At 40.3% G+C, this 25,340-nt stretch overlaps 2 protein-coding genes across 3 annotated transcripts; both read left to right on the forward strand.

Annotated features, from left to right (window-relative positions):
• The first annotated feature begins 3,522 nt into the window (after window positions 1–3,522).
• btbd9 (BTB (POZ) domain containing 9) lies at window positions 3,523–11,836 on the forward strand. The gene is made up of 11 exons (XM_007564776.2): window positions 3,523–3,714; window positions 4,017–4,225; window positions 5,344–5,707; window positions 6,204–6,471; window positions 6,546–6,765; window positions 6,967–7,086; window positions 8,004–8,113; window positions 8,227–8,416; window positions 8,766–8,873; window positions 9,709–9,787; window positions 9,945–11,836. Exons 2-11 carry the CDS (start codon window positions 4,041–4,043, stop codon window positions 10,140–10,142), a joined length of 1,842 nt encoding a protein of 613 aa, XP_007564838.1. The 5' UTR covers window positions 3,523–3,714; window positions 4,017–4,040; the 3' UTR covers window positions 10,143–11,836.
• An 852-nt stretch (window positions 11,837–12,688) lies between these two features.
• On the forward strand, window positions 12,689–24,259 carry LOC103146757 (AN1-type zinc finger protein 3-like). 2 transcript variants are annotated; one of them, XM_007564778.2, is made up of 7 exons: window positions 13,203–13,236; window positions 15,803–15,843; window positions 19,451–19,485; window positions 19,617–19,808; window positions 21,245–21,310; window positions 21,401–21,571; window positions 22,294–24,259. In XM_007564778.2, exons 3-7 carry the CDS (start codon window positions 19,479–19,481, stop codon window positions 22,446–22,448), a joined length of 591 nt encoding a protein of 196 aa, XP_007564840.1. In that variant the 5' UTR covers window positions 13,203–13,236; window positions 15,803–15,843; window positions 19,451–19,478; the 3' UTR covers window positions 22,449–24,259. The 2 variants fall into 2 exon arrangements, with proteins under 2 accessions (XP_007564839.1, XP_007564840.1); XM_007564777.2 differs by lacking the exon at window positions 19,451–19,485 and having other exon boundaries at window positions 12,689–13,236.
• The last annotated feature ends 1,081 nt before the right edge of the window (window positions 24,260–25,340 follow it).

Genomic DNA, 25,340 nt, shown 5'->3' on the forward strand with positions numbered 1-25,340 from the left:
AACAACCTGGCTCCACAGTAAATCAGGACAACCAACTGTAGAGTTAGTTATTCATGGGCAGGTTAAGAATATCAGATCAGACAGACTGAGTGTTTCTGCAAACTGTTCTCTGGTTGTAAAGAACATCACAGATGAGGATGTTGGTTTGTACACCTGCAGACAGTTTGTATCAGGAAGACAGAACGGTTCAGATGCTTCAGTTCGTCTTTCTCTCGTTCGCTGTGAGTATTATAAAATATTTTCATCTTCAGCTTTTAGCACCAACAACCTGCTGACAGCAGAATCATGATGATTTCATAACCTGAATTAACCACAGTTACTCTGCTTTTCTGTTTCAAATCCTCCTCAGTGACAGAACAAGAGGACCAGAACAGAGTGACATTAACCTGCTCTGTGGTGACAGATGGACCATGTAAACACTCAGTGAAGTGGTTGGTTAGTGGTAACAATGTGGATAAAGACAACAAAGAAATAACAGAATCATCATCTTCCTGCTCGGCTGCTGTCGCCTTCCAGACGTCTCATTACATTTACCAGTCAAGGTTTAACACGTTCAAATGTGAAGTAAAGACAGAAAATAAAGTTCAGCTTTTTACCTTCAGCTCTCGTCCATCAGGTGAGAAATTATGACAGTTAAAAGTCTCTTGAAAATATATTAATTACATAAAAAAAATTTCTAAGAAGCATTGTTCACTTATGCTCCATTTTTAGAGAAAGACAGAACAACAACCACAAACACAGTTACAACTAAACCAGACGACACTCCAACACGTTCTCCAGATGTGGAACAACGTAAGTTTTATTTGTTCACATTTAGTGTTGCTTTTAATCACAAATTAACCTCAGAATGATTCTTTAAATACTTTTATTGACATTTCGCTTTTCCCATCAGGTTTTCTGTGGTTGTACATCACTCTGCCTCTGGTTCTACTGGCCTTGATAATAACTCTGTTCATCCTGTTAAAGAGAACTAGAGGTGATTTTTTAAGTCCAAGACATTCAGTTAAACTGAATTTAACTTCTGAATGAACTTAAGAGGCTAATCTGAAACCTTTTTCATTTTTAGACCACAAAGCTAAACAAACTTCCAGTGACGTGAGTTTAAAAAATGTTCTTGTTTTAAATGTGTTTTACTTTACAAAATGTAAAAGAAGAGGCAATTATAGGAAGTCTGTAGCAGATAAACATGTACGTATGAAGATGATTATTATCTTGTTTATCCAAATTTGTGTACCGAATTAAAGCAGCAACTTTGCCTCAGGATATTTGACGTCTGAATTTAGTTGCACTTTGGTTGTAAAATATCTGAAATAACATTTTGAAAAGCTGACCCAGATTAATCTGACTCTATGTTTCTACAGGGTGTAACTCTTAGACCTGCAGAGACTCAATCTGCCTCTGAAAAGCAGCAACATGAGGTAAATAACAGCTTCGCTTGTTCCCTAAAATGTATGTAAATGCTGCTCATTGTAGAAGATTGTTTAAAAATAAAGTTGAAGTTTCTGTGAGCTGCTGTGTGACAGAAAAAAGGAAAATGTCAAACGAGAAGTAAAAAGAGAGCTATCTGGAGACATAAGCCACACCGTTTTGGAGAAGTAACATGTCTGCATGCATCACTTGTTCCTGAGCGGTTCTCACTCTCTGCAGGTTGATCCGGAAAATGGAGTTTTCTACGCCTCCATCAGCTACACCAAGACGTCCCACAGCAGCAGGGTAACATGTCTCTGTTCTTCATTCTAACTTGTGAGGAGCTGGTCGTTCTTCAACCAGCGTAAAAATGTTTGACTAATTGAATTTTACTCAGAGCAACTGGAGAAATCAGAGCAAATCAGTGAAAATCTGAGAAGGAAAAAGTGGATTTACAAAATTTGAGAAAGTTTTGTTGGATCATTCTACAGGCTCTGAGATCTCCATTGCAAACATTACAGTGGTCCAAAAAAATCCACTAAACTGGTATTTTAATAGTTAAATTAGACCAATTTAACACTCCTAGGAAGTTAAACTCTATTGAAAGTTAAGAAATGAGCTTAAAAGTTTAGCTTGAAGTAGAAAACCAACTTTTTAAGGAAATTCACCAGTTTTGATAAGAATGTGGTCAGTTATACAGAAAGGTGCATATTTGACCATGTGCATCTTTCATAAGAGACCATTTAACCTAAAAGTATACGCAGAATCTGTATGCATTTAGAATGTGTGAATTTATTTATTCTGTGTTATTCAAAGTTATTGTAGGTCTTGTTTTAGTTTAGAAATTCCTTGGCAACATAAATGTGATGGGTGTATGCAAACTTCTGACCAGAGCTGCTTCTTCTTTTCTGTTTCTGCAGGATACAAATGATGATGAAGGTGAAGCTGTGACATACAGCACCATGAAAACTCAGTCCATAGATCCCAGCAGCCTCTATGCTTCCATCAAGAAACCAAGCAAACAGTCTGAGGTCCCATAGCTAAATGCTAGATTTACTGTTACAGGCGTGCATTGTTGGAAAAAAAGGGACATGTCTCATTATTAATTTAGATAACTGCATAAAAGAATGAAAACAATGTACATTGCACTTGTTTAGCTGTGATATGGTTAATTACTATGACGTATTAACCAAGCTTTGCAATGTTTGTTTTGTTTTAAATTCCAATTTCAAACTGAAAACCAGGAATTTTATTTTGCAGTTTCAGTGTTTAATATTTATTTATTTTTTCATTTTTATCTGAGTATTTATCTGAGACTGAATAAATGGATGTGATATAATTAGTATAGTATTATAAATGACTCCGTCCAGCAGAGTAACTGAGATGTGGAACTGTAAAAGTCATAACTACCATTGTCATTTTGAAGCTGGACAAAAAAGGAGAACAGCTCTCTAACCCTCAAGTTGTGTTTTCTTACAGTTATATTTCTTAAAAGAAACCACCAACTTAGAGAAGTAGATGTGTGAAAACAGGAAAGAGACGTTTTGAGAGCTAAAGTTTGCACAGGAACTCATTTGTTTAAACATTTATTGATGATCCTTGTAAGGGACTGATGACTGGTATGATTTTTAGAGAAGTAATTTTATTTTCTGCTAGAATAATTACATGTTTCCAGATAATAAAGCTAATTTCTTACATCGTGTTTGTGTGAAGCCACCTGCTGGTGAAATGTGAATGAAGTTTACATGTGAAGGGGTGTGTATTAATACCTTGGGCTTTACATTATATACTGTTTTTGTCCATAAAATTTAAGAAAAAGTTAAGCTCTCCGTTTTTATTGTATTTGTATATATGTTTAATAAAGAAGACAACAAAATTCTGTTGACTAATTTTTATGACTGGAGAATGTACAAAAGATAAATAAACCATAAAATGCAATGAAGAAAATTTTATATACAACATATATAAACTATCATAGAAACTGAAGAACAGGTGAACTAGATTTTAAAATGGATGAGAAAAGATAAATCAAGCTGTTGTTTGGTCAGGCTCCTGTTGTCTTCTTTTCAGATTTGATGTGTAAAACGTTCTCCAATCCACGAGGTGGCGCTGCGGTTTATGTTCAAACTGGGGCAGGAACCGGAAGTTTTCCTCCGTGGTAACAGTATCAATTTCCAGTGTTGTGATGTCGGCCGAACCTTGAATTTTTGCTGGGTTTTATTTTTCTTTCAAATCGCGAATAATTAACTCCGTCTTTATTTATCAAAGCAGCTGAAAACACAACCGGAAGTGGCTGTTAGTAGTTCGGTAAGTTTTAAACGCAGAATTACATTAATAAACGATCCTGGTGATCAGTTAGCCGTTTGTTAGCGGCTACAAACCGGCACAATCTATGAAATGTCACTTTCTTGTGTTTAATATTTTACATGTGTTAACATACATGAACTGTTAGATAAAACATTTGTTGTTTAATCACATATTTCTTGCTGAACCGCCGAGTTCAGTGTTGTTAGCATGTAGCATGCTAACGGTGGGAGGTTCCAGAAAAGGTCTCGTCTGCTTCAGGTTTCAGTCAATGGGTTGGTTTGCATGTATGCTCTGTGTGTCAGATGTGTCTGGGGAAACCTTAGACCATGAGCAACAGTCACCCTCTGCGGCCTCTGGCCTCCGTGTCGGAGATCGACCACATCCACCTGCTGTCGGAGCAGCTCGGAGTTCTGGTGGTGGGAGAGGAGTACAGCGACGTCACCTTCGTTGTGGAGGGGAAGAGATTCCCGGCGCACCGGGTCATCCTGGCTGCTCGATGCCACTACTTCAGGTACCAGTTCAGGTTCATCGGTCCTGCTGTTTTTCTAAGGGATCTCTGCAACTGGTGGGCTTTAATTAAACTTCTGAAATAGTTTTCTATAAAAATAAAGTATATTTGTTTTGAAATAATCATGTTGTTGATTGTCCCTTCTTGCCCTGACACACATTATGTTGCTGACATGTCATTATCCACCAATTTAAATCGAATAGATTCAAATTTAATTCTGAAAAAGCATAGCTACATCTAAAACATTTTCACTAGCATTTAATTCAGTTAAAAATATTGATTATCCCAAATGAAAATTAATTTTTTATCGTACCATCCAAGGATATGCAAAAATTAGTTGTGGATGGTGATGCTGTGGGCTGAAGTGATTTCCAGTAGCAGTCAGTCTTACAACTAATCTGAATATACCTCTGACTGAAGACTGACTGTTACAACATGCTAACAGGTAAATTTCAGGGCAGCAGAGATGATATTCCTCAGTAACATGTCCTGGATGAAACCATCAGTTCTTAGCCAGCACTGCTAATCCTCCTCATTTGGTTTTGGTGCTCCTCTTTAAATCTCTGTCTGGCTGTTTGGTTAGAATGGCGGGCAGAGAGATGTTGGAGTAGGGGGATATGATCCATGCCCATTTTGATGAGAGGATTTGAACTTTCTCTGGTTGTTAAAACCATTGTTGTCATGGCTGTGCATCAAAAAAAGCAATGTCTCAACCAAACTTCTCAGTCTAACAGGTCTACTCCCACATGCTGCCATTATGAGCAGTGTAGTTCTATATAGAATATACATTACATGAATACCCACCCTTCATATACTTGGTGTACAGCTCAATTATTTAGAAATATCTGGTTCCAGTTTTAATTTCTAGACATAAATATTGTAAATATGGTCTCAGTTTATTGAAGATTATCTTTTTTTTCCCCTGCAGATTAAAATGATTATATTGTTTTGGACATAAATGATCATCATAATCTATGGTGATCATGCACCATGATTCTGTTCTAATCAATCTTGTTCCTTCTGCTTTTAAGAATTAATTTCCCTGTCTAGCCTTCTGCATCTATCAGTTAAATACCTACTGTTAAATGTAGTTATCTCTCTGATCTCTGTGGCTGCTTCAGGGCCTTGCTGTACGGTGGGATGAAGGAGTCCCAGCCCCAGGCTGAGGTTCGTTTGGAGGAGACCCGGGCCGAAGCGTTCTCCATGCTGCTGAACTACCTGTACACGGGCCGGGCCAGCCTCAGTTCTGCCCGGGAAGAGGTGCTGCTGGACTTCCTGGGCTTGGCTCACCGCTACGGCCTGCAGCCTCTGGAGGACTCCACCTGCGAGTTCCTGCGCACCATCCTGCACATCAACAACGTGTGTCTGGTGTTCGACGTGGCCAGCCTGTACTGTCTGAGCGCGCTCAACGAGGCCTGCTGCGCGTACATGGACAGACACGCGCCTGAGGTTCTCAACTCTGACGGCTTTCTGTCGCTCTCCAAGGTAAAATGATGGAGCTCATTACTCTCTGCTGCTGTCCAGAAAAAACATTCATACAAGCTGTGTAGGTCCATATAACATTTTTGTTTGTATTTTAGAATAATCTGCTCTGATTGTTCTTTCTTGTGTCATTATTTATCTGAAAAGTTTGTGACAGGTTATCTCTACGACTCATTTTTATTATTTGATTTTATTCCTGTCCTATAAAACAATCAATTTTACAGTTTGACGTAATATTAAAAGCAAAGTTGTAGGGCTGCAGTTAACAATTATTTGATTCTTCTGTCCGTTATTTTGACAATCGGATAAAAAATTGGCATATTCTGCTGAGTTTTCATTTAACAGCTTAAGTTTATTTTATACAATATTTAAAGTACATTTAAATATATAAACATTAATCGATTCCTAAATTAGTTAATGATTATTTCAGTCATTGATCATCCTATCAGTTCTGTTGGCTTTTTAAATCCCACCTGTGCTTCATTTGAATGTCCTCCAGGTGGCGCTGCTGACTGTGGTCCGTCGGGACTCGTTTGCTGCCAGTGAGAAGGAGATCTTCCAGGCTCTGTGCCGGTGGTGCCAGCAGCACGAGGATGGGGTGGACACACAGGAAGTGATGTCAGCAGTGCGGCTTCCGCTCATGACTCTGACGGAGATGCTGAACGTTGTGCGGCCGTCCGGCCTGGTGAGCCCCGACGACCTGCTGGACGCCATAAAGAGCCGCTCAGAGAGCCGCAACATGGACCTGAACTACCGGGGAATGCTCAGTGAGTTTTGCTCTGACCGGACCCGCAGAGCGGCTTCAGCCTTTCTACATCTCTGTCTCTGTGTCTGATCCCAGTCCCAGAGGAGAACATCGCCACCATGAAGCACGGAGCGCAGGTGGTCAAAGGAGAGCTGAAGTCGGCTCTGCTGGACGGAGACACCCAGAACTACGACCTGGACCACGGCTTCTCCAGACACCCCATCGAGGAGGACGGTCGCTCCGGCATCCAGGTCAAACTGGGCCAGCCGTCCATCATCAACCACATCCGGCTGCTGCTGTGGGACAGAGACAGCCGGTGAGACGCCTGCATCAACAAAAGACGTTCAACTCTGGCTGATAACTGTTGCTTTTAGAAATGTTACATGATGTAGTTCATCTAGAACGTCTGTTGAGTTGGAGGCACTGACTGATTTAACTGATTACATCCTCATTCTAAAGACATTTAAACCAGTTTTCAGTAAATCTAACCTGTAGGTTATGACATTGATTGTTTCAGGTCGTACTCGTACTACATCGAGGTTTCCATGGATGAGCTGGACTGGGTGCGGGTCATCGACCACTCCAAGTACCTCTGCAGATCGTGGCAGAATCTGTACTTCACACCACGAGTTTGCAGGTAAATTAAACTTTTATATTTCTCCTGGTTCAGTTCCTGTTTCAGTTCCACTCACATATGTTAGTGAAAAAACAAAAACAATCAATTTAGGCTTGAGTTGCATTTTTGTTATAATTGTAATTAAGTTTAATCTTTAGTTATTTGGTTTTATGTCATTTCTAACCTGTTAATCAGTTATTTCATAATGTTGTTTAACTGGGAGTCGCCGTGGGAAACGAACAGCTGTTTCAGGAACTAGCTTCAGTTGTGATGGATGCAAACAAACATGATGAGATAACTCATTCACAGCCTTTATATGCACGTTGCTGCAAACAGTTAGCTTCAGCAGTGATGCTGTTAATGGTATAAAAATAGATTGACTTCATTACGACAGGATGTATAAGGGAGTTTATGTATAAATGTTTGAGTTTGGACTTTTTCATGTGCAGATTTAATGTTTGTGGCATTTGGAGGTTTAAACTTTTCTCTTATTGCTTGAAAACTTTATGAAGTTATGCAGAGTTGTTAAAGATCTCTGTTAAACATGATTTTGTGTCTTTGTTCATATTTCTACATTGAAAAAAGATGCATATGAGCTCATTTTATTGCTAGATAGATCCTGATTCACTGTGTTAAAATGTTAAATATTTAGAGGAATAAAAAACAAAAGAACATTTTAATATTTTGGAATTTCTATTGTCTAATTTTTTGTTAACAGCTGGTTATCTCACTCAAAATAAATGTATTTAGAAATTAAAAGTGATTTATGTCCTCTTAAAGGGCATAAAAATTAAAAATGTTGCTCATCCTCTGTAGCATCATGGAACTTGAACAAAAATGTCTGTGATTTATTTTAGTCTCCTGGTTTTTTGTTGTTGTTTTCTTCTCTTCAGATATTGGATGTTTTTCTGATTAGATTTTTTTTCTTGTGTCTGCAGATATGTCCGCATCGTTGGGACACACAACACGGTCAACAAGGTGTTTCACCTTGTAGCTTTTGAATGCATGTTCACTAACCGACCATATACGCTGGAGAACGGCCTTGTGGGTAAGTTTGTGGCTGATGTCTTGTTTTGTATTATTTGGTTTCATGCGTTAGGACCGTAACGTTCCTCTGTGAAATCATTGGACTCAAACGTCACATCCTCCCACTGTTCCCAGTTCCCAGTGAGAACGTCGCCACCATCGCAGCCTGTGCCAGTGTGATCGAGGGGGTGAGCCGCAGCAGAAACGCTCTGCTGAACGGCGACACTCGGAACTACGACTGGGACTCGGGCTACACGTGTCATCAGCTGGGCTCCGGAGCCATCGTCATCCAGCTGGCCCAGCCCTACTCCATCGGATCCTTAAGGTCGGTTATGGGTCGGGTCCTGGTCAGGTTCCAACACCGTGTTAAACGGTTCCACTGTCAGAGACACACTTTATCCTACTGTTCCTGTGGTAGGAGTTAACATTGCTTTTCTGTTTCTAACTAAAAGGAATCAGGTCAAGGTTTTTTTTTTGAGATTTTGAGGAAATACAAGTGATTCATAAAACTAGGTATTGTTCACTCCCTCCTCATGTCTTGTCTTAATATTAGCGGTGTAAACTGAGGAGTGAGTGATATTAATAACCTGTCTTACAGACTTTGAGCTCACATTTCATTCTGTATGTTAAAGTAAATCTGACTTTACAGATTATGTTTCCCTGTGTTGATCCAGGCTGCTCCTCTGGGACTGTGACGAGCGTTCCTATAGTTACTACATTGAAGTTTCCACCAATCAGCAGCAGTGGATGAAGGTGGTCGACTGCACCAGAGTTTCCTGCCAGTGAGAAACTTCTCATTCTTAATGCTCCAAATCCTGCTAAACATCAGCAAGACTCTGTTTTTATCTGAAGCTGTCATGAATTTAAGCTTTTAATGTAATGTTAAACAATTAAACAAAGAGCGAGTAAACGTAAGAATACAGATTGAATTGCTGCATAAAAATTAAGTTTGTCATAATGGCACATAATTTTCTTCTAAAATGCAGATATTTACTGTCTAAAATTATTTGAACTTTTTTTCTTGTTGAAGTTATTTAAAGGGGCGGTGTTATGTATTTTCCAGGCATGCGGTGCCATTTTATAGAGCAATCAAGTAACTATGTTACCTTCAGTTGTTATAAAAATTTTATGCACATCAAATATGACCTAAAAATGACTTTGCAATTTAATGCCTTGAAATTGGGCCAAAGACCTTAGGCGAGGTCCTTGTATGCAGTACTACAAAGACTCATAACGCTCTCAGTAACATGCACCTCTATAGTACAACCAGTAGAGGGCGTCTCTACAGAATTGTGCCATGTTTGATTGCCAACTAGGTTACATTGTTTTTTATTTCTAAATGAGAAACTAGAATCATGCTAAACCTAACAAACAGGGTTCTTCAGTAGAATGTTGTAGTGATGTCATTTCCTCCCAAACTGCAACCATTAGAGGTTTTCTGGTCACGCATCACTTTCTTATTTTCTGGTGTGTTTTAAGCACACCAGATTTTTCTGGGTTTTTCCTGAACTGGATCGTTTTCTGCAAATATAAATGAAAGAAAACATATTTGTGATATGTTGACTCAATCCTGAAGTAGGACAGTGTAAAACCTATTTGTTTTAACATTTGTTGCAGATCATGGCAGACTTTGAAGTTTGAGAATCAGCCTGCTTCCTTCGTTCGCATCGTTGGGACCCATAACACTGCTAACGAGGTACCTGAGCAGCTGAAAATCTGCTTTCTTAACATTTTAGAGAATTATCCTGTTCTCCCTGTGCCTGGTGTCTCTGCTGCCAGTGCAGATCTTTTGAATCTGAACTAGATCTCAGGATGTTTGCTGTGTTTTGTCCTCTGTCTGAACGTCTCTGCAGGTTTTCCACTGCGTCCACTTCGAGTGTCCCGCCCAGCTGGACATGAAGGTCACCGAGGGCAGTCCGCTTTCGGATTTGTTTGATTCTGGTTCTGCCAACCAGCAGCAGCGACTCCAGCGACCTTCACGCACACACAGCCTGATGCCCACCCAGCCTTCCTCCTCCTCTCCATCCTCTTCCTCACAGTCCCACCATTAAAAGCTCTCAGACCTCCAAATGCCATTTTGCACAGCTTTCACCATCCAGACTGCACTGCTCCGATGCTGCTAAGGTCCATTGTCTCGTTGTTCCAGTCCATCATCCCTCTGTCATGTGTGCAGCAGTAGAGATCTGTGTATCTGTGGCAGCATACTTTATTTATATCTCCTGTCTTCCCAGTTTTCTGACTGAAACATGGTTTAAATGTACACGTACATTTTATGAAGGTACTTTTTATCCTTTCAGAATCTTGAAGTCCGATTTATTATTTTTTTCTTCAATGACGAGGCAAACACTGACATGATTATGCCGTACTACTAAAAGAAGCAGTCAGACCAGGTAGGGAAGGGAACAGCTATGTGAATTTGATAAATTCATACTAATACCTTTGAAGAACAACAAAGGATTAAATCCTTATCAAGCTATTTTTTAGGAATTTGTCTTAAAAAAACAGATCCAACTGACTTTTCTTACCATAAACATAACAGAGTTTCAATCATATATTTTTTAAAGTTTGAAAGCTCATTCTTAGACAAACCCACCAGAGCAGGGAAGTAAAAGCATCTTGTTGCTTTTTAGGTGCAAATAAAACTTAATCGTGTTATGCATTTACATATTGAGTAATAACTGAGAATTTGAATATCAGGCTTTCGTACCCTAAACGAGGCAGATGCTGATGTCTGGTGCCACTTTTGATAAGAATTCACACCATAGATGAATGTTATAAGCATTTAAGTTGCTTAGTATAAATAATTGGGGTTTAAGTTTGCATAAAGACATAAATCAGGGCTCAGAAGCTCGGACCAAATTAATGTATGCACTAGGGCTGCCTGATGTGAAGAGTTGGAAATATAAGCAGCTGCTGTTTGCACTTTATTTTAGGACACAGAAATAAAGTTTGCAGATTGGATTATCTGACTGAATTACAGCTCTAGAGTTCTGATTGGTTGTCTCTCTATTTGTAAGAACAATTAATTTAAACTCCTAGTGGTTTCTGGGGGATGTTGTAGGATTTTCTGTTTGAAGTTTTATTTAAATAAGCTGTTCTGTGTTTATTTTTTCTTGTGTGCATTGAAGTTTTGCACTTTTGAGTTTAAAGAAATCTTATTAGATTTGTTCAGTGTTGTATTATGAGAAATAACTAGCGCAGTTTTCTCTCTTTCCGCCTCCTCTTTGCAGTGTATAAGATTGATTTAGCTGGTTAAAGTCTTCCTCAGCAACTAAACAAAATAGGGCTGTTTATGTTACAGTAGAGCAGATTTCCCATAGCTTTATGAATTTTCCTAGTTTAGCTTTTTGCATATATTTTGATCAGTGAAGCTGGTTGTGTTTCTGCACTCATCATTCTACAAACTGCTTCTCCATAATGTGATTTTTTAATTTTTGGAGATCAACTGACAATGCTGGTTGTGATTTCTGTGAAGGGGTCCCACTGCTGTGCCCGTGTGGAAAGCTGCTGTTAGCCGTTAGCTGCTGTAGGTGACGTCTTTCATACAGGCGATGCAGTGACCTCGATCTCCTGAGTCCTCAAAGCTTCTGTTACAGAACAAGCTGTGCTGATTGATTAGTTACTATGTGTTCATCATGCTTTAGGCACTAATGCTCTGTTAGCTCATTAGACAACGTTGATGCTACCTAATGAGAGGTTGTTGTTGTCATTAAACTTTTAATAATCTTTGATTTTGAAACTTGAACGGCTCACTGTGGCTTTTTCTTTCAAATGGGTATCAGAACAGTTTTTCTTTCTTTTTTTAAATTGTGCAGCACATTTTGGACCCACATGGGTCCCACTTTTTACCCAGAGGAATCCTGCATCATTATGACTAGCGTGGATCCATTGTGAAACCTCCAGATGTCTGCCCATCCCCTAATCCATGGGTCCTGTGTTGCAAGTGTTGGATGAAGGTGACTGAAAACATGGGTGAAAGTTTCGGATGCATCAACAATCCTGAAATCCTACTTGTGCAAAGTGAAGTTAGTAACACATTTACAAATGGCTGTAAGGAAATGCATTGTCTACCATTTCTTTCTATCTTTGGCAACATGAAGGTTCAGTGACATCATCTATATTTCCACCTAAATTCATTGGAGTAGTTTCACGTGAAAAAAGTTTGATATTCCATTGTATCTTGCATCTTTTTTTTTGTTTTTTGCGGATTAATTTTTAAATTGGTTTTTAAAAACTTTTTTAAACTTTTTTTTATAGTTAACTCACTTAATCACACAAAACACATCAAACTCTTATTTTTAAAATATCTTGATGTTAAATTAGTTTGATTTCGTTGATTAAAACTTTCTGAGTTTTACACAGGTAAACAGATTACAGCAAAGCCAATAATCGCCACTAGGCCGACCTTTTCACAGTCTCGCCTTATTTGGCGTCAGCTGCATAAAAAAAGTAAAATATTTTCATTTGTTTCCTGCTCAGTTTGGTTTTTGTCGTGTAATTTTCAGTTTCTTGCTTCATTCTGCTTTTGTGTCTTCGGTCAATATTGACATTTCTGGTTTGATGGACGCGTTTCCGGCCTAACGCAACGTACCAGCGACGTGTGAATGGGGGTGGTCCGGAGCCGCTGTGAGGGGAAGGCCTTGGTCTATTTATTTTTTCTTTCTTTTATCTCACCCTCCCACCTATTTAACGTCGCCATAATTGTGTTTTATCTGTTTCTCCGGACGGCTGGTGGTCATTTCCCGTTTTTCGGTGCGGTGTAAAGCACCGAGACTCCCCCCCATTTCTCATTCCGCTCGCCGATCGAAACGTCCGAATGTCCAGCTGATTGCTTTGAGTACCGTTCAATTATTCCACTTCAAACCGAGCCGTTTGTTCTTCCCAACGGCAGAAACGGTTCACCTTCACCGCCCTTCCTCCTCGGATTGTGGACTTTAACGGAAGCCAACATTCTTCCTTTGTTTTGTTTTGTTTCTTTTGGTTGTTGGACCGTTTTCCTCGTTTAAGGACCAGGCCCCGGACTCATCCCCGGCCTTGCGTTTCCATATTGGGGCTTTTTTGGGGGTTGTTGGAAGTCATGGGAGACACAAGTGAACGGAGCAAAGCTTCCTCTCTACCTCCCCGGTGTCCCTGCGGATTTTGGGGGTAAGTGTTTGAGCCGGTATAAACTAGATTAAACCCTCTATCTATAACCGAAAAGTAAATCCGGATGAAATGTTCTCAGTGGGTTCAAACCCATTGTTGTTGTTCTGTCGAGCAGGCCGAGGGTGGGGGGTTGGGAAGTTGGCTAATAAATACACGTTATCGCTTTTAAAACAACTAAATTTAATTACATGTATGGATACATGATGGATAAATGTAATTCCGGTGCTGGGTTTTGTTTTTCGCTTTAAAAAGATGGTGTTTTAAATCCGTTCGTGAAGCCAGGAGATGACGTACCCGTGAGAGAGAATGATTTATTGCCAGCAGGTTTCTTTTAAACGTGCCATTTTGTCCTTAATCCTTCAAAAGAAATAAAAATAAAACTACCAACAGGTGCTTTTGCATATATTGTAAACAATTCCTTCATTCAAAAAAGCCTTTAAGCATTTTCAACCGTTTTTACAGTCGGACTTGTCAAACTAGTGGATGTGTGTTGCATACCGGATGTGATTCACTCATGTCTGCTGTGTTGCCCCATAGGAGAAATGACTTCATATGATCTTTAATCTATTCAACAGCGACACAAACGACTGTCAGTTTGTTTCTCTCCACCATTATACAACTCACTGTAACACTAGATAGAAACAGAGTGTTCTCAGCTTATCTCTGTTTCATTACTAGGCACACACACCGTTTTATCCCTGATTAATGGAGGCCACCTCCAGACAGGAAGATACTCCCATGTTCTGTCACATGACTTGTCATTTGGGAAGCAGCCACCCCAGTATTCTGGGTGTAGTTGGCAAACCGGAGCCCACCTGTCAATGTCAGGTGACCCAGATGGTACCGTTGAGTGTTAATGACTCTGGCTGCCTCCACTCAGAACAACACCTGCCTGGAGCCGCAGGCTGGCCTGACCCACCAAACCTTCTGGCTGCACTCAGCTCTGAACAGGACCTTCCTTACAGGAATGGATGTTAACCTTTAACATTGTCCCTCTAAAAAAAACCAACTGTTTAATTTTAGATCCTGTTGAGCAGCTTTCAGCTTCTAAATGGACCAATTTCTCTCTGTTCCTGTTGTAGCTCATGGAAATCACATTTTGAGATAATTTTTTTAAACTAAGTCATTTTCAGTCATTGCTTTAATTTAGCATTTAAGGCATTAAAAATCCATAAACATTAGTGTTGGCTTCCTTCTCAATTTCCTACCTTGTATCTTGATTTTAAAAGTGTTTTGGAATATTGTCACTTCCTATCTTCTACTGGACAGTTTGAACATGTACCTGATATGTGTATTTTACTATTGTTGAATCCCAGTAAAGATAATCTGTGTGATCATTGTAACCAGTGTTATGAGTCAGTGCTGTTGATCTGTTTTTGCAACTTAAATAATTTTATTGAAAGTGTATCTGGGATTTCTTGCATTTTTTTTCTCATAACTAGTTCTAGATGAAAGATTGATTAAAAAACCCCACAAATCCCGATTTAAAATGTAACCTTTCGTTTTAAGTCTGAGCTTCTGATTCCAGTATTTCTATTGAAACAAAATGTATTTGTGTGAACTTTGGTTTAATTTCAACAAATAAAATGGATTTATGGGTAAAAACTTTAACTATGTTGTCTCAAAATAGGAACTCCAAGGTGTGAAGACGACGACTCTGAGTGTTTTAAATTGTTTTCGTTCCAGGCTGAATTTTACTGGCGAAGCCTCTCAGGCCAAGTTTGCGTCAGATTTTAATCTTAGTGAAACAAATATTGAAATAAAACAATCATCACCCTGTTAAAGAGCAGAAATGTTTTCCTACTCGTCCTGCAGCATTAGTGCCATAACTCCTGTTGGAAGAACAATGATGGGAAAATCCCATGAAGTTTTAGTTTGTGTCCCATCGACAAGAGCGACAGGTGACAGAAACGCCTCAGTGTTGTCATGGAGACTAACGATGTGTCCAGAACGGGACGGAAGCAGATGAAGGTTCAACATTGGAGGAAAACCAGAACAGAGCAGATGTTCTTCTAAGAACAGCCATCTTGTTCTTGACATCAGAGCTTTTAATGCTGATTCATAGTTCAGTCGGGACATCAACTGAAAACACGTAGAAGGTGAACATTTACATCTGTTTTCACACATTGTCTTCATTAAAGCAGCCAGCCAGTGGATTGAAATGAAGCAACAATAACTGTGACATAATTAGTTGAATCCAGCCATATGGATATCTGGTATAACAGCAGTCATGTGTTTCTGTTTGTCTTTCCTTGACTGGGACTCAAAGGAGCATTTTCCAAAATATTAATATAAATGAAGCTTCCTGGCTGTAGAGGTTATGAAAGCTGTTATATTTCACTCAGGATGTGAGATAACTGTCATCTGAGATGTTGAAAATGGGATTAATCTCACTGGCATTTATGAAAGAGGAAGGTATTTATTTAGTCCCATTTATTATCCTGTTGTGAATGAACATATGAAAAATGACCATGACTTCAGTGTATAATTTAGCTTCTCCACATTCTTAAACAGACTCTGGACGTCTGAGCTGTTGAATAACTGTTACTGTTTTCTGTTCTTACAGGTCCAGTAAAACCATGAACTTATGCTCCAAATGTTTTGCTGGTGAGTCTTTCTAACAGCTTTATTTGTTCCAGATTGTTCTTACATTTTATTACTTGGTAACTGTTTCAGTACAGTAATGGTAGAGAACAGCAGGTGGCAGGAAACTGTAAAGCAGATCTAAGAAGTACAGTTTGTAGGCTGGAAAAACAATTTCTCATAAAAAATAATGAATTTAACTTAATTAGTATCTTATATTTTCTCCTTCCTTTCAGTAAGGTCGGCTTGTTATGCGGGCTTTCTTAGGCCTCGCCACACAAGAACTTTTAATATATTTACAAAACAAAGTTTCGTTACCCAAGGATGTTCAAAGTGAGGCTCGGGGGCCATTTGTTGGCCCTACACTGATCTTGTGTGGCCCATCGACTACAATTCAAGAATATGTTTAAATAAATTAGAACAAAACTATGACTTTTAGAATCTATTTGCCAACATTTTAGCTAACACAAAGTGATCATATTTTCCAAGCTCTATGCCTTCGTTTCCAGTTTCATGCTAAATGGGACCAAATCTACAAACTTTAAAGAAACAAATTTGCTTTTAATTTCAGTTTCTGAACTTGGCTAAATACAGCAAGTGCTTCCAAATGAAGATTAGTCCAGAACCTGTTTATTATTACCGAGAACTTACCAAATAATTTCTCAGTTTTCTTCAGTTGAGCCCAGAATAATAAGCAAACTGGTTTCCTTAATTTTAACAAGGAAAACGTGCAAAAAACTTTTGAAGTTTCTACAAAATGATTGATTTCTTTATTTGTTTAATTAAAATCATTTATGCCTAGTTTAATGTTGAAAAGGGGAAAAAATAATTTTAGTGTTTGAAAATTATACTTTTCTGGTAAGACTACTTTTGAGTTGAAGATTTTGTCTAAAAGTTTGGACACCCCTGCTCTAACCTGACTTCTAACCCAAACTCGTCAAACGTAACAACAGTTTTATACTCCAATGTGACACGGAGAAGACATTCAACTTCGCCATCTCTCCAGACTAAAACCTCCACTCATTCTGTGCTGTCTGCCATACTACCATACTCCAAGTTTAGCACCACCTACAGGTGTGGAGGAGTAAAAGCAGTGTTTTTTTGGCCACTTGTAAACATCCTTATCTGGGCGGGTCCTTCATGTTTTACTGATATGAAGCAGTTCCTGAATCAATCAGTCGATGTTACAGTCGCCCCAAGCTGCACTGAACATGTTGGTTTCTCTTCCTCAAACCTTTGTTATGTTTAATCTTTCTCTTCAAACTGAAATCAGTAAAAACCGTTGAGATAAAAATAACCTCCATGTAAATGATACTGTCCTCAAGCTTTCTCCTGCTTTTTTGCATGGAGTGGACCTGATTACATTAAGATACTTCTGTTGAATACTAATATTTGCTTCAAAACCTTCTCAACTGTAAGAGTTTAATGTAAATATACAGAATAATTTAACATCTAAAATAAAACTAGTTAGTTCCTTCTTGGACGTGTTTGTTTGGAGTTTAGTTTCTCTCCAGCGGTTGGCACGAACACTTGTTGCTTAACTACAGTCGCCACAATTTACTGCAGAGATTCAAATCCCTGAATGCGGCGGGTGAGTTGCATGTTGGGTGGGTTGCATGTTGGGTGGGTTGCATGTTGGGTGGGTTGCATGTTGGGTGCGTTGCATCGGTTCGCTGCGCCGCTGCGTTCAGGTCCCGTGTGACGGCCGCAGCAGAGCTGATGAAATGACAGATTCCTGTTTTAAACTCTAGTTTCTGTCATCCCAACCCACAGCCATTCCAGCTAAACAAAAGTCACTGAAGGAAGAGGTTGAGTCATAGATCAGTTGATTGAAGAAAAGCTGAAAATATTTCCTTGATAATGAAATGTGACTCATGTAGATAATTTTAAAACTGGTTTGAAAAGTACCGGACTCCTCCTGTGGTTTCTGGGTTTCTCCGGTTATAAGGTTGTTTTTAGATTTTCTCTCATTTCCCGGACAGAGAAAAGCCCCAGTTAAAGTTTAAACATGCTAAGAAATGCATGAAGTTTTCTCTAGTCTGGCTGTGGCGGATGGATGGAGGATGCACTGCAGCCCTGTCTGTGGCCATGGCAACCAGTGGGTACTGCAGACAGAGGACCTAAGGGCCCGACTCTGAGGCTCCCACCAGAGACAGCGCCGCCGCTCAGAATAGACCCAATACACACCAGTGTGGAGCCAAGCAGAAGTGGGTTGTTGCAGACCAGCATCCACTCTGAGCTTCAGCAGCCAGGCTGGAAACAATACCTGCAGGCTTCAGGAGAGTCTGAGGCCAAGCTCTGGTTTCCAAGGTGACCACAGGGCTTTTCTACCAGCCTGGAAGTTACTTGGAAATGAGGAAAACTATTTTTTTCCACCTGAAAATCTAAGTTGGAGTGTAGAGATGCATTGATGAGTATCAATGAGTTATGTCATGTTTGAATTGCTGACATACGATGAAAACAGAATTATGAAGTCGACGTTTTAAACATTCATTAGCTTCTTAAACCAGCAACACCGTCACTGTTAGCATGGTAGCATTATTAAAACAACAGCATCTATGGATATTCCCTTGTCTTAACTCATTTCAGAACAAATCTTTAAACCTTAAAATAATAAATCAATCTTTACTGCAAACAGCCTTCCTGTTATCTACTAAACTCTCTATTGAAGCCTGAATGAACTGCAGACATGTCCTGACTTGTTTCCTTTTAAACGGTTTCTTCCATGTTTCCTCCAGGGTTGCCAGACTGAGCTGGTTTCCCCCCATTGGGCCAGATGTTGAAATTGCTGCTTTTCACAATATTTGTTGTTTTTAGAAAATGTTTATAGGAAAATTCTATCAAGATTGTTGCCATCGTGTTGCAGAAAAGCAGATTTGCCTGCATACCCTTTCACTCATTTTATTAATTCATTTTGAAATGTCTAGTGTGTGTCAAACGTGACATAATCAGTGATTAATAATAATTGGCTATTAAAGTGTTATGTTGTAAAACATAAAGTTTGATTTGAAAGGGCAAAAACACAAATAGTGTTTCCTGAATTGAAAATGTGTAACTTTTAATCTTCTTCACTCAGTAACAACATCTGCACTTAAGAGAGTTGTTCCTGTCTCCTAGGGGACTTTAAATGATATGAGGCATTCACTGATCGGTAAAATATCAGGTTTTTGAGTTTTCATCTTTCCAATGAAACTGAAGATCAATTAAATCTGATCACTTTCTCAGATTATCTGTAGTTAACTGGTTTTATTTACCAAGAGGTTAATACCAAATATCCTAAAAGACGTGGAACTGGTAAATTAAAAAGTGAACTAAATAAATATTTAGTGGCAAATATGTGAACTGAAAATTGTCTAGAGATATTGAATGTTTTCCAAACATGATCAGTTTTTCTGCTGCATATGAGTCAGTTAATGAATCATTCAGGTATCAGGAATGTTTGTTTGGTTTAGGTAATTAGATTTTATTTGCGGCTTTTTTAAGATTCTGATTTTATTTAATAATCTAATATGAGATCTTCAGATGCTGCTGATTCAATAAGGTTCAAGTCTACTGGGTCAAAGGTCAGCATGAGGAAAGTCGCCTTAGACTTGAGAGCAAATGATCTGAAGATTTAACCCTTTCTCTCCAGCAGGGAGAAGTAAAGGCATGCAAGCTGCATGAACGGTTGTGCAAATTTCTTCTTACACATTTTTTTTATTACTGCATAAATAATTTGTCATGGCAGGATAAATGCGGCTCATTAACAGTTGAGATTGCAGTGTGGTGACGCTTTTCCCCTCCATCTCTGCGTCCAGATGTCCAGAAGAAGCAGCCAGAGGACGACCTCGCCTCCAAGCCAATCCAAAGTCCTGGGAGTAGCCAATCATCCGTGTTCAGCAGCGACAGCAGCAGTAGCAGTAGCGAGTCACTATCGTTGTCGCTGCCGCCCGGCTCGGAGCCGCCGTCAGCCGCAGAGTCAGCTGCCATGTTCTCCAGCCGGACAGAAGGTAAACGTCGTCATGGTTACCCTGTTCACCTGTTTGAACAAGCTGTTTTTAAGGCTTCAAGTCCTAAAACTAGATAATGTATAAGTTACAAAAGTAACTTCAGAGGTGAATGAAACGTTGGTGTCTAAAACGAAGCTGACGACTTGGTGATGAAGGAAGGAAGACTGGACCTGATGATGTTTGTGGAGAGTGCAGAGCTACAGAGCATGGCTGGTCTGAATGTAAAACTCTGTCTGGACACTAGGTGGAGCAGCTCCCAGTCTTTGAAGCATTTTCACAGAAAGAGTTCAGTTAAAGTCCCAGCATGAAGCCGGGTTCAGACATGCAGAGTTCACAGAGACGGCTGCTTCAGCAACAAAATGTCTGTCCCCTAACAGCTAATCTGAGTTTAGCTTATTAACAAGTCAGAATTTATTCTGCTTAACGTTCATTTAGCGATTGATGCGTTTGGGCTTCATGTAACATTAGCTTCAAAAGCTAAACTGTGAGAGGCTGATGGTAGAAATCACAGGAAGAAGTCGTTCAGCTGGTCTGGAGGCTCTACTCAGATTTTTTGCTGAAATGTAATATTTTTGCAAATAATCAGCTGCATATCTGATTTAGTACCACATATAAAAGGAGCTCAAATCAGATTTTTTCGGGGGGATGAAAAGATCAGAATTGAGCTGTTCAGACGGCCATGAAAAAGTCGCGCATGGACAAAAAAAATAAATTTTAGTTGCATTTGCTTTCTGTGAGAACATGGAGATGGTCAGATCATCACTTTATCAGATCTGTCTCTGCAAATCATTCAGAAAACACTTCGTGTGTGTCCAAATTCATTCATTCATTCATTCATTCATTCATTCATTTTGCCTTTGTGAAACATTTTGCGACCTATATGTCTGAAAGATGTGGTAGAAATTAATATTTACTTTTACTAATTTAGCGATGCATGAATCAATTGTGTTAGGCTTTTACATAGACATGTTGCTTATCATTTTTTAAACTTTTAAATTATTTGATTAGTTAGAAAAGATTAAATAAAGATCCTCAATATTTCGAGCTGGATTTTTACCATCTTGCTTAATCCTGTCATGGTTGCTAGGCAACGGGACATATGTAAGGCAGGGGTGGGAATAAATCTGAAGCTCACTTCAGGTCTTTAGACAGCAGAGGGCACTCTACAGTCCAGACTGGCCCTTTAATGCATCTTTAGGACCAGTTGTACTGCATCAGGTGAGAACATTGATCTAGATCTGTAACGTGATGAAGAGTTGTTCTTCATTTCCTGCTTCATGTCCAACCAGAATCCTCAGGTCCCTTCATACCAGTTAAACCTCGAGTTTTCATCATTATGTTGTTGTTTCCAAGGTTTCCCCTCCAGCAGGCTGTTGGCAGTGGAAGCAGGTCATTTCTCTGTATGCATCTCTCATCCTGTGACTGTCCATCTGCAGGCGTGACGTCCACAGAAACAGCCCAAGGCACACTCTGCACACCCACAAAACGCCCACGTGAATCAGGTAGGCGTCCGCCCCCTCCCTGCCCGCCGCCCTGCGTGAGCTGCCCCACTTCCAGCTCCACACACGTAACCCCGTTGGTTGTGTTTGCAGCCTCCAGCCCAGAGAGCGAGGCCACGCCGGAGAAACGGCCGCGCACAGAAGAGAAGGAGGGGAACGGCGAGGAGAGCCGCGGGACGCCCAAACAGAAGAACCGCCGGCGCTGCTACCGCTGCCAAACCAAACTAGAGCTGGTGCAGCAGGAGCTGGGCTCATGTCGCTGTGGTGAGTTCTGCAGAACCCCAACACAAACGAAGCACTGAACATAAAACACAATTCATTCACTTAATTATTCTCAAGATTTATCGAGTAATCTGACTAAAAACAGCACATTCTGCTGATTTTTCATTTACCCAGTGAAGCCTTTTGTAAGCAGTATTAGAAATACATTAGAAGGTGCACAGGAAAAATAATTGACTACATTTTTAAAGTAAGAAAATAAACATTTTATTGCCTAAAATGCAATAAAAAAACCCTCAGTTTTAGCTTCACCTGGTTTAAATTCTGTGGAAAAAAAATCTCCTATTAAGCTTATTTTGGTCTAAATTTATTAATCAGTTAATTGACAAGAGTCAGCAGATCAGCCTAATCTCTATTGGTAAAAGGCTGAGCTTTTCACATGTTTGAATGTTTTAGCTGCAGATTCATCCTTTAAGGCGAATAGCCTTTTGGGTCATATCATTTTTATTGTATTCCATTTAAAAATGGAATTAAATTTATATATTTGCACTTCCTCATACATTTCTAATGTGTAAAATTTGCTGAATTGTCACAATAATATACTCGATGATATAACATTCGTACTTGATTACTAAAATGAACGCTACAGTTTTCATCTTTTCATTTGTTGAAACCTAAACATGCAGAACTGAGTCTATGTGACAAAACATGGAACGTTCTGAGCGTTTGCGGCGTTCCCGCCTCACTGCGCTCCGTGTTTCCTCCAGGCTATGTGTTCTGCATGCTGCACCGTCTACCTGAGCAGCACGACTGCCTGTTCGACCATCTGGGCCGCGGGCGCGAGGAGGCCGTGCTCAAGATGGTGAAGCTGGACCGCAAGGTGGGCCGCTCATGCCAACGCATCGGGGAGGAGTGCTCCTGATCGGCCGTCCCGCTCCACAGACCAGGCACTTACAGAGGAGGAAGAGGAGGAGGAAGACGGGGTGGGGAGGGGAGGGGCCGGTGGGCAGGGCGTCCTGCATCTGACCCAATAAACGTGGATCTAAGCTCGGTGCTGGAGCGTCTGCTCTGTTCCAGGCCCCGCTCAGCATGTTCACACACACACACACACACACACACACACACAGCCTTAACCCCACCCTCCCCTCCTGGAGAGGATGGACCCAGTCAGACTCGTCGCCATGGTTTCCTCCTCTTCTCTCCGTTTCTCTCTCCATCACAGGAAGTCCGGTCGAACGGTTCCGCCGCTCGGCCTGCTTTCATCTCTTCTTCCTGTCCTCCATGACTCGGCCGCGGCGGGGGGTCAGGCTCCGCCCCGCGGCCGCTCCTCAGGTCGCCATCAGGGGGTTGGAGTGTAAAACCTGTAACCCACCTTCCTCTTCCTCATTTCTTCTTCTTCTGTTCCTTCCATGACGTTTCGGTCCACGCGCAGCGTCACAGCGCCACCGCATGGCGTTGGGTGCCGTGACGGTGATGCGTTCTGTTTCTCCCAGCCAGTCCCTGCCTCGGCTCACCTGGACTAAATCATAAATATTAATATTAATGAGGAAAAAAACACTAAAGGACGGAGTCCGACAGATCAACCCTGTAGCAGATCCTCTTCTCCCGCTGCGTGGTACACAGACGGCGTCGCAACTTCATTTTGTTTTCACTGAAAGTGTTCGACACCAAAACTGCATCTGGAGTTCATTAGTGCTGAAGTGAACTGAAATCATTCTGCAGTTCCTTCGTTCTGTGTTTGGGACTGCAGGAAGCTGTTTGGAATGTAATAATTAGCATCTTATTTCATGTTTATATATATTTTTTTTAGCATAAGTCACCTTTTCTGCTTCTGAGCTTTCTTTTCATCAGAGAAAACCAGGATTAAAAAAAACAGCTTGAACCTGGATCACAGCAACCAGCTGTGATTGGCTGAGCTGTTTCAGATTTAATCTGATTCTGTGTTTTAATGATGCTTCAGGTGGTTTTGGCTGCAGAAACGAGGTGAATTGCTGAATTTGGTGGTTGGTTCTGACTGGGCCTCTGCAGCCTGCCTGTTCGGACTTTGTGCTGTGCATATTGTTCAGTTTTTCCATCTGTTCTTCAGAGACTCTTCTAACATGTATCTGTTTGTGGCATTGCAGACATTTTCTTCCTTCTCTTCGTTCTTAATTTGGGCATTTGGCACCAGTGTGCGTGCAAAGGTTTGAAGTTGCAATCTGTTAAAAACAGGCTTGGAATAACCGCACGGTGCAGCAGTACCCACAATGCATCATGGGTAATGCTGGACTGTACGTTTTGTTGTAGGATTAACTGAGAAGCACGAAGCAGAACTGGAGCTTCTGCAGCATGGCGGGTTGAAAACCTGTCCATCACCACTTTACTATGCTAACCCTCGGCACAACCGGATTATTTCTTCCCTCCTTCGCCTCTCCCGTCTCCCACGGCGACGCAGCAACGTGTGAGAGGGTTCTGGAGAAGTTCTGACTGGTTCTCATTTCCATGCGTTTTTCTTTCTTTGAGTGTTGATGAGAAACAGGAAAAAAAAGATTATCTTTCTGTACCTTTTTAAAGAAGAAAATTATTTAACCGTATATCAGTTTGAGTTACTTACACCCTAGCATAGAGTGGCATATTTAGTTAAATGTATAAAGCAAGAACATAATTCTGTCCTATTTTATTTCCCTCTTAATTTGATCATGTTCCACTTATTTTTTTTCTGCTGAGGAAATTAAACTGGATTAGAGGATGTTGCTTTTGTGTTGGTGTCAATTTATTTCCATATGTTTAATGCAAACCTAACATGTACTGGTACATTGAAAAATAAGAATATGACTAAAAAAAAGAATCTATTTCAGTAATTCTGTTACAAAAAAATTACACCTGGTGTTTTGAAGGCGGTTAAATTCAGAAATACTTTTCTAATCCCAATGGGAAATGAGATGTAGCTCATCATCTCAGTATCTTTAGCATCGCTGTTGATGGTAATCCTGTGGGTTGAAAGGATCTCCAGTAGCAGTCAGTCTTGCAGTGAATCTGAAGAGGCTTCTGACTGAAGGCTGTTGCTATATGACCGTTATGACATGCTAACAGCTCCATTTCCAGACAGCAGAGATATTTCACAGTAACATGATCTGGATGACATCATCAGTTGTTGGCTAGCTGTTAATCCGCCTCTTCTGCTTCTACTGTTTCTCTGTCCCTGTCCAGCCGTACGGTTAGAAAGCTGAGAGACAAAGGATGCCATGATCAATAGACAGTTTGAACTTTGTGCTTTTCTCCATTCCCTGGTTCTGCTCTGCATCCATGAAGCCTCTGGTTCAACTCCTTTGGGGTCAAAGTTCATGTATTTGCGCTTTTGAGATGCTAATCTGCTCCTGGCACTTTGTTGCCACAGTTATGCATCATAACTGAAAGTAGGAAAGTTTCTACTAAACCCAGCTTTTCACACACTGACGTAATGTGCATGTAAGCATTTATTTATCAGATATTCACCGTGTACAACAGCCTGAATGTCGCTCTTTACATGTGGTTGCAGTTTATACACCACTTAGAAATCAAACTGATTCATTAAAACTAATAGTTTCTGCACATTGTAGCAATCTAGGAGAAATCTTTGAGATCGTTATGTGAAGGTAACCTTCAAAGAAACCATTGTAGAAACAAACTCATTTCTGTCCATATTAAGAGAAAATGCATAAAATAATTCCACGCTCCCAGTGCAGCACGGTGCTGCTGTCGAGATGTAAAGCTAAAGCATGACCCAAACGACTGTGGTGCTACAGAAAACTGCAGGAATGAGGTCATCACCAGCAGGAAGGTGACTCCTGCTGCA

This window comes from Poecilia formosa, unplaced genomic scaffold (genome assembly GCF_000485575.1).
Source record: "Poecilia formosa unplaced genomic scaffold, Poecilia_formosa-5.1.2 Scaffold168, whole genome shotgun sequence".
Taxonomy (NCBI): Eukaryota; Metazoa; Chordata; class Actinopteri; order Cyprinodontiformes; family Poeciliidae; genus Poecilia; species Poecilia formosa.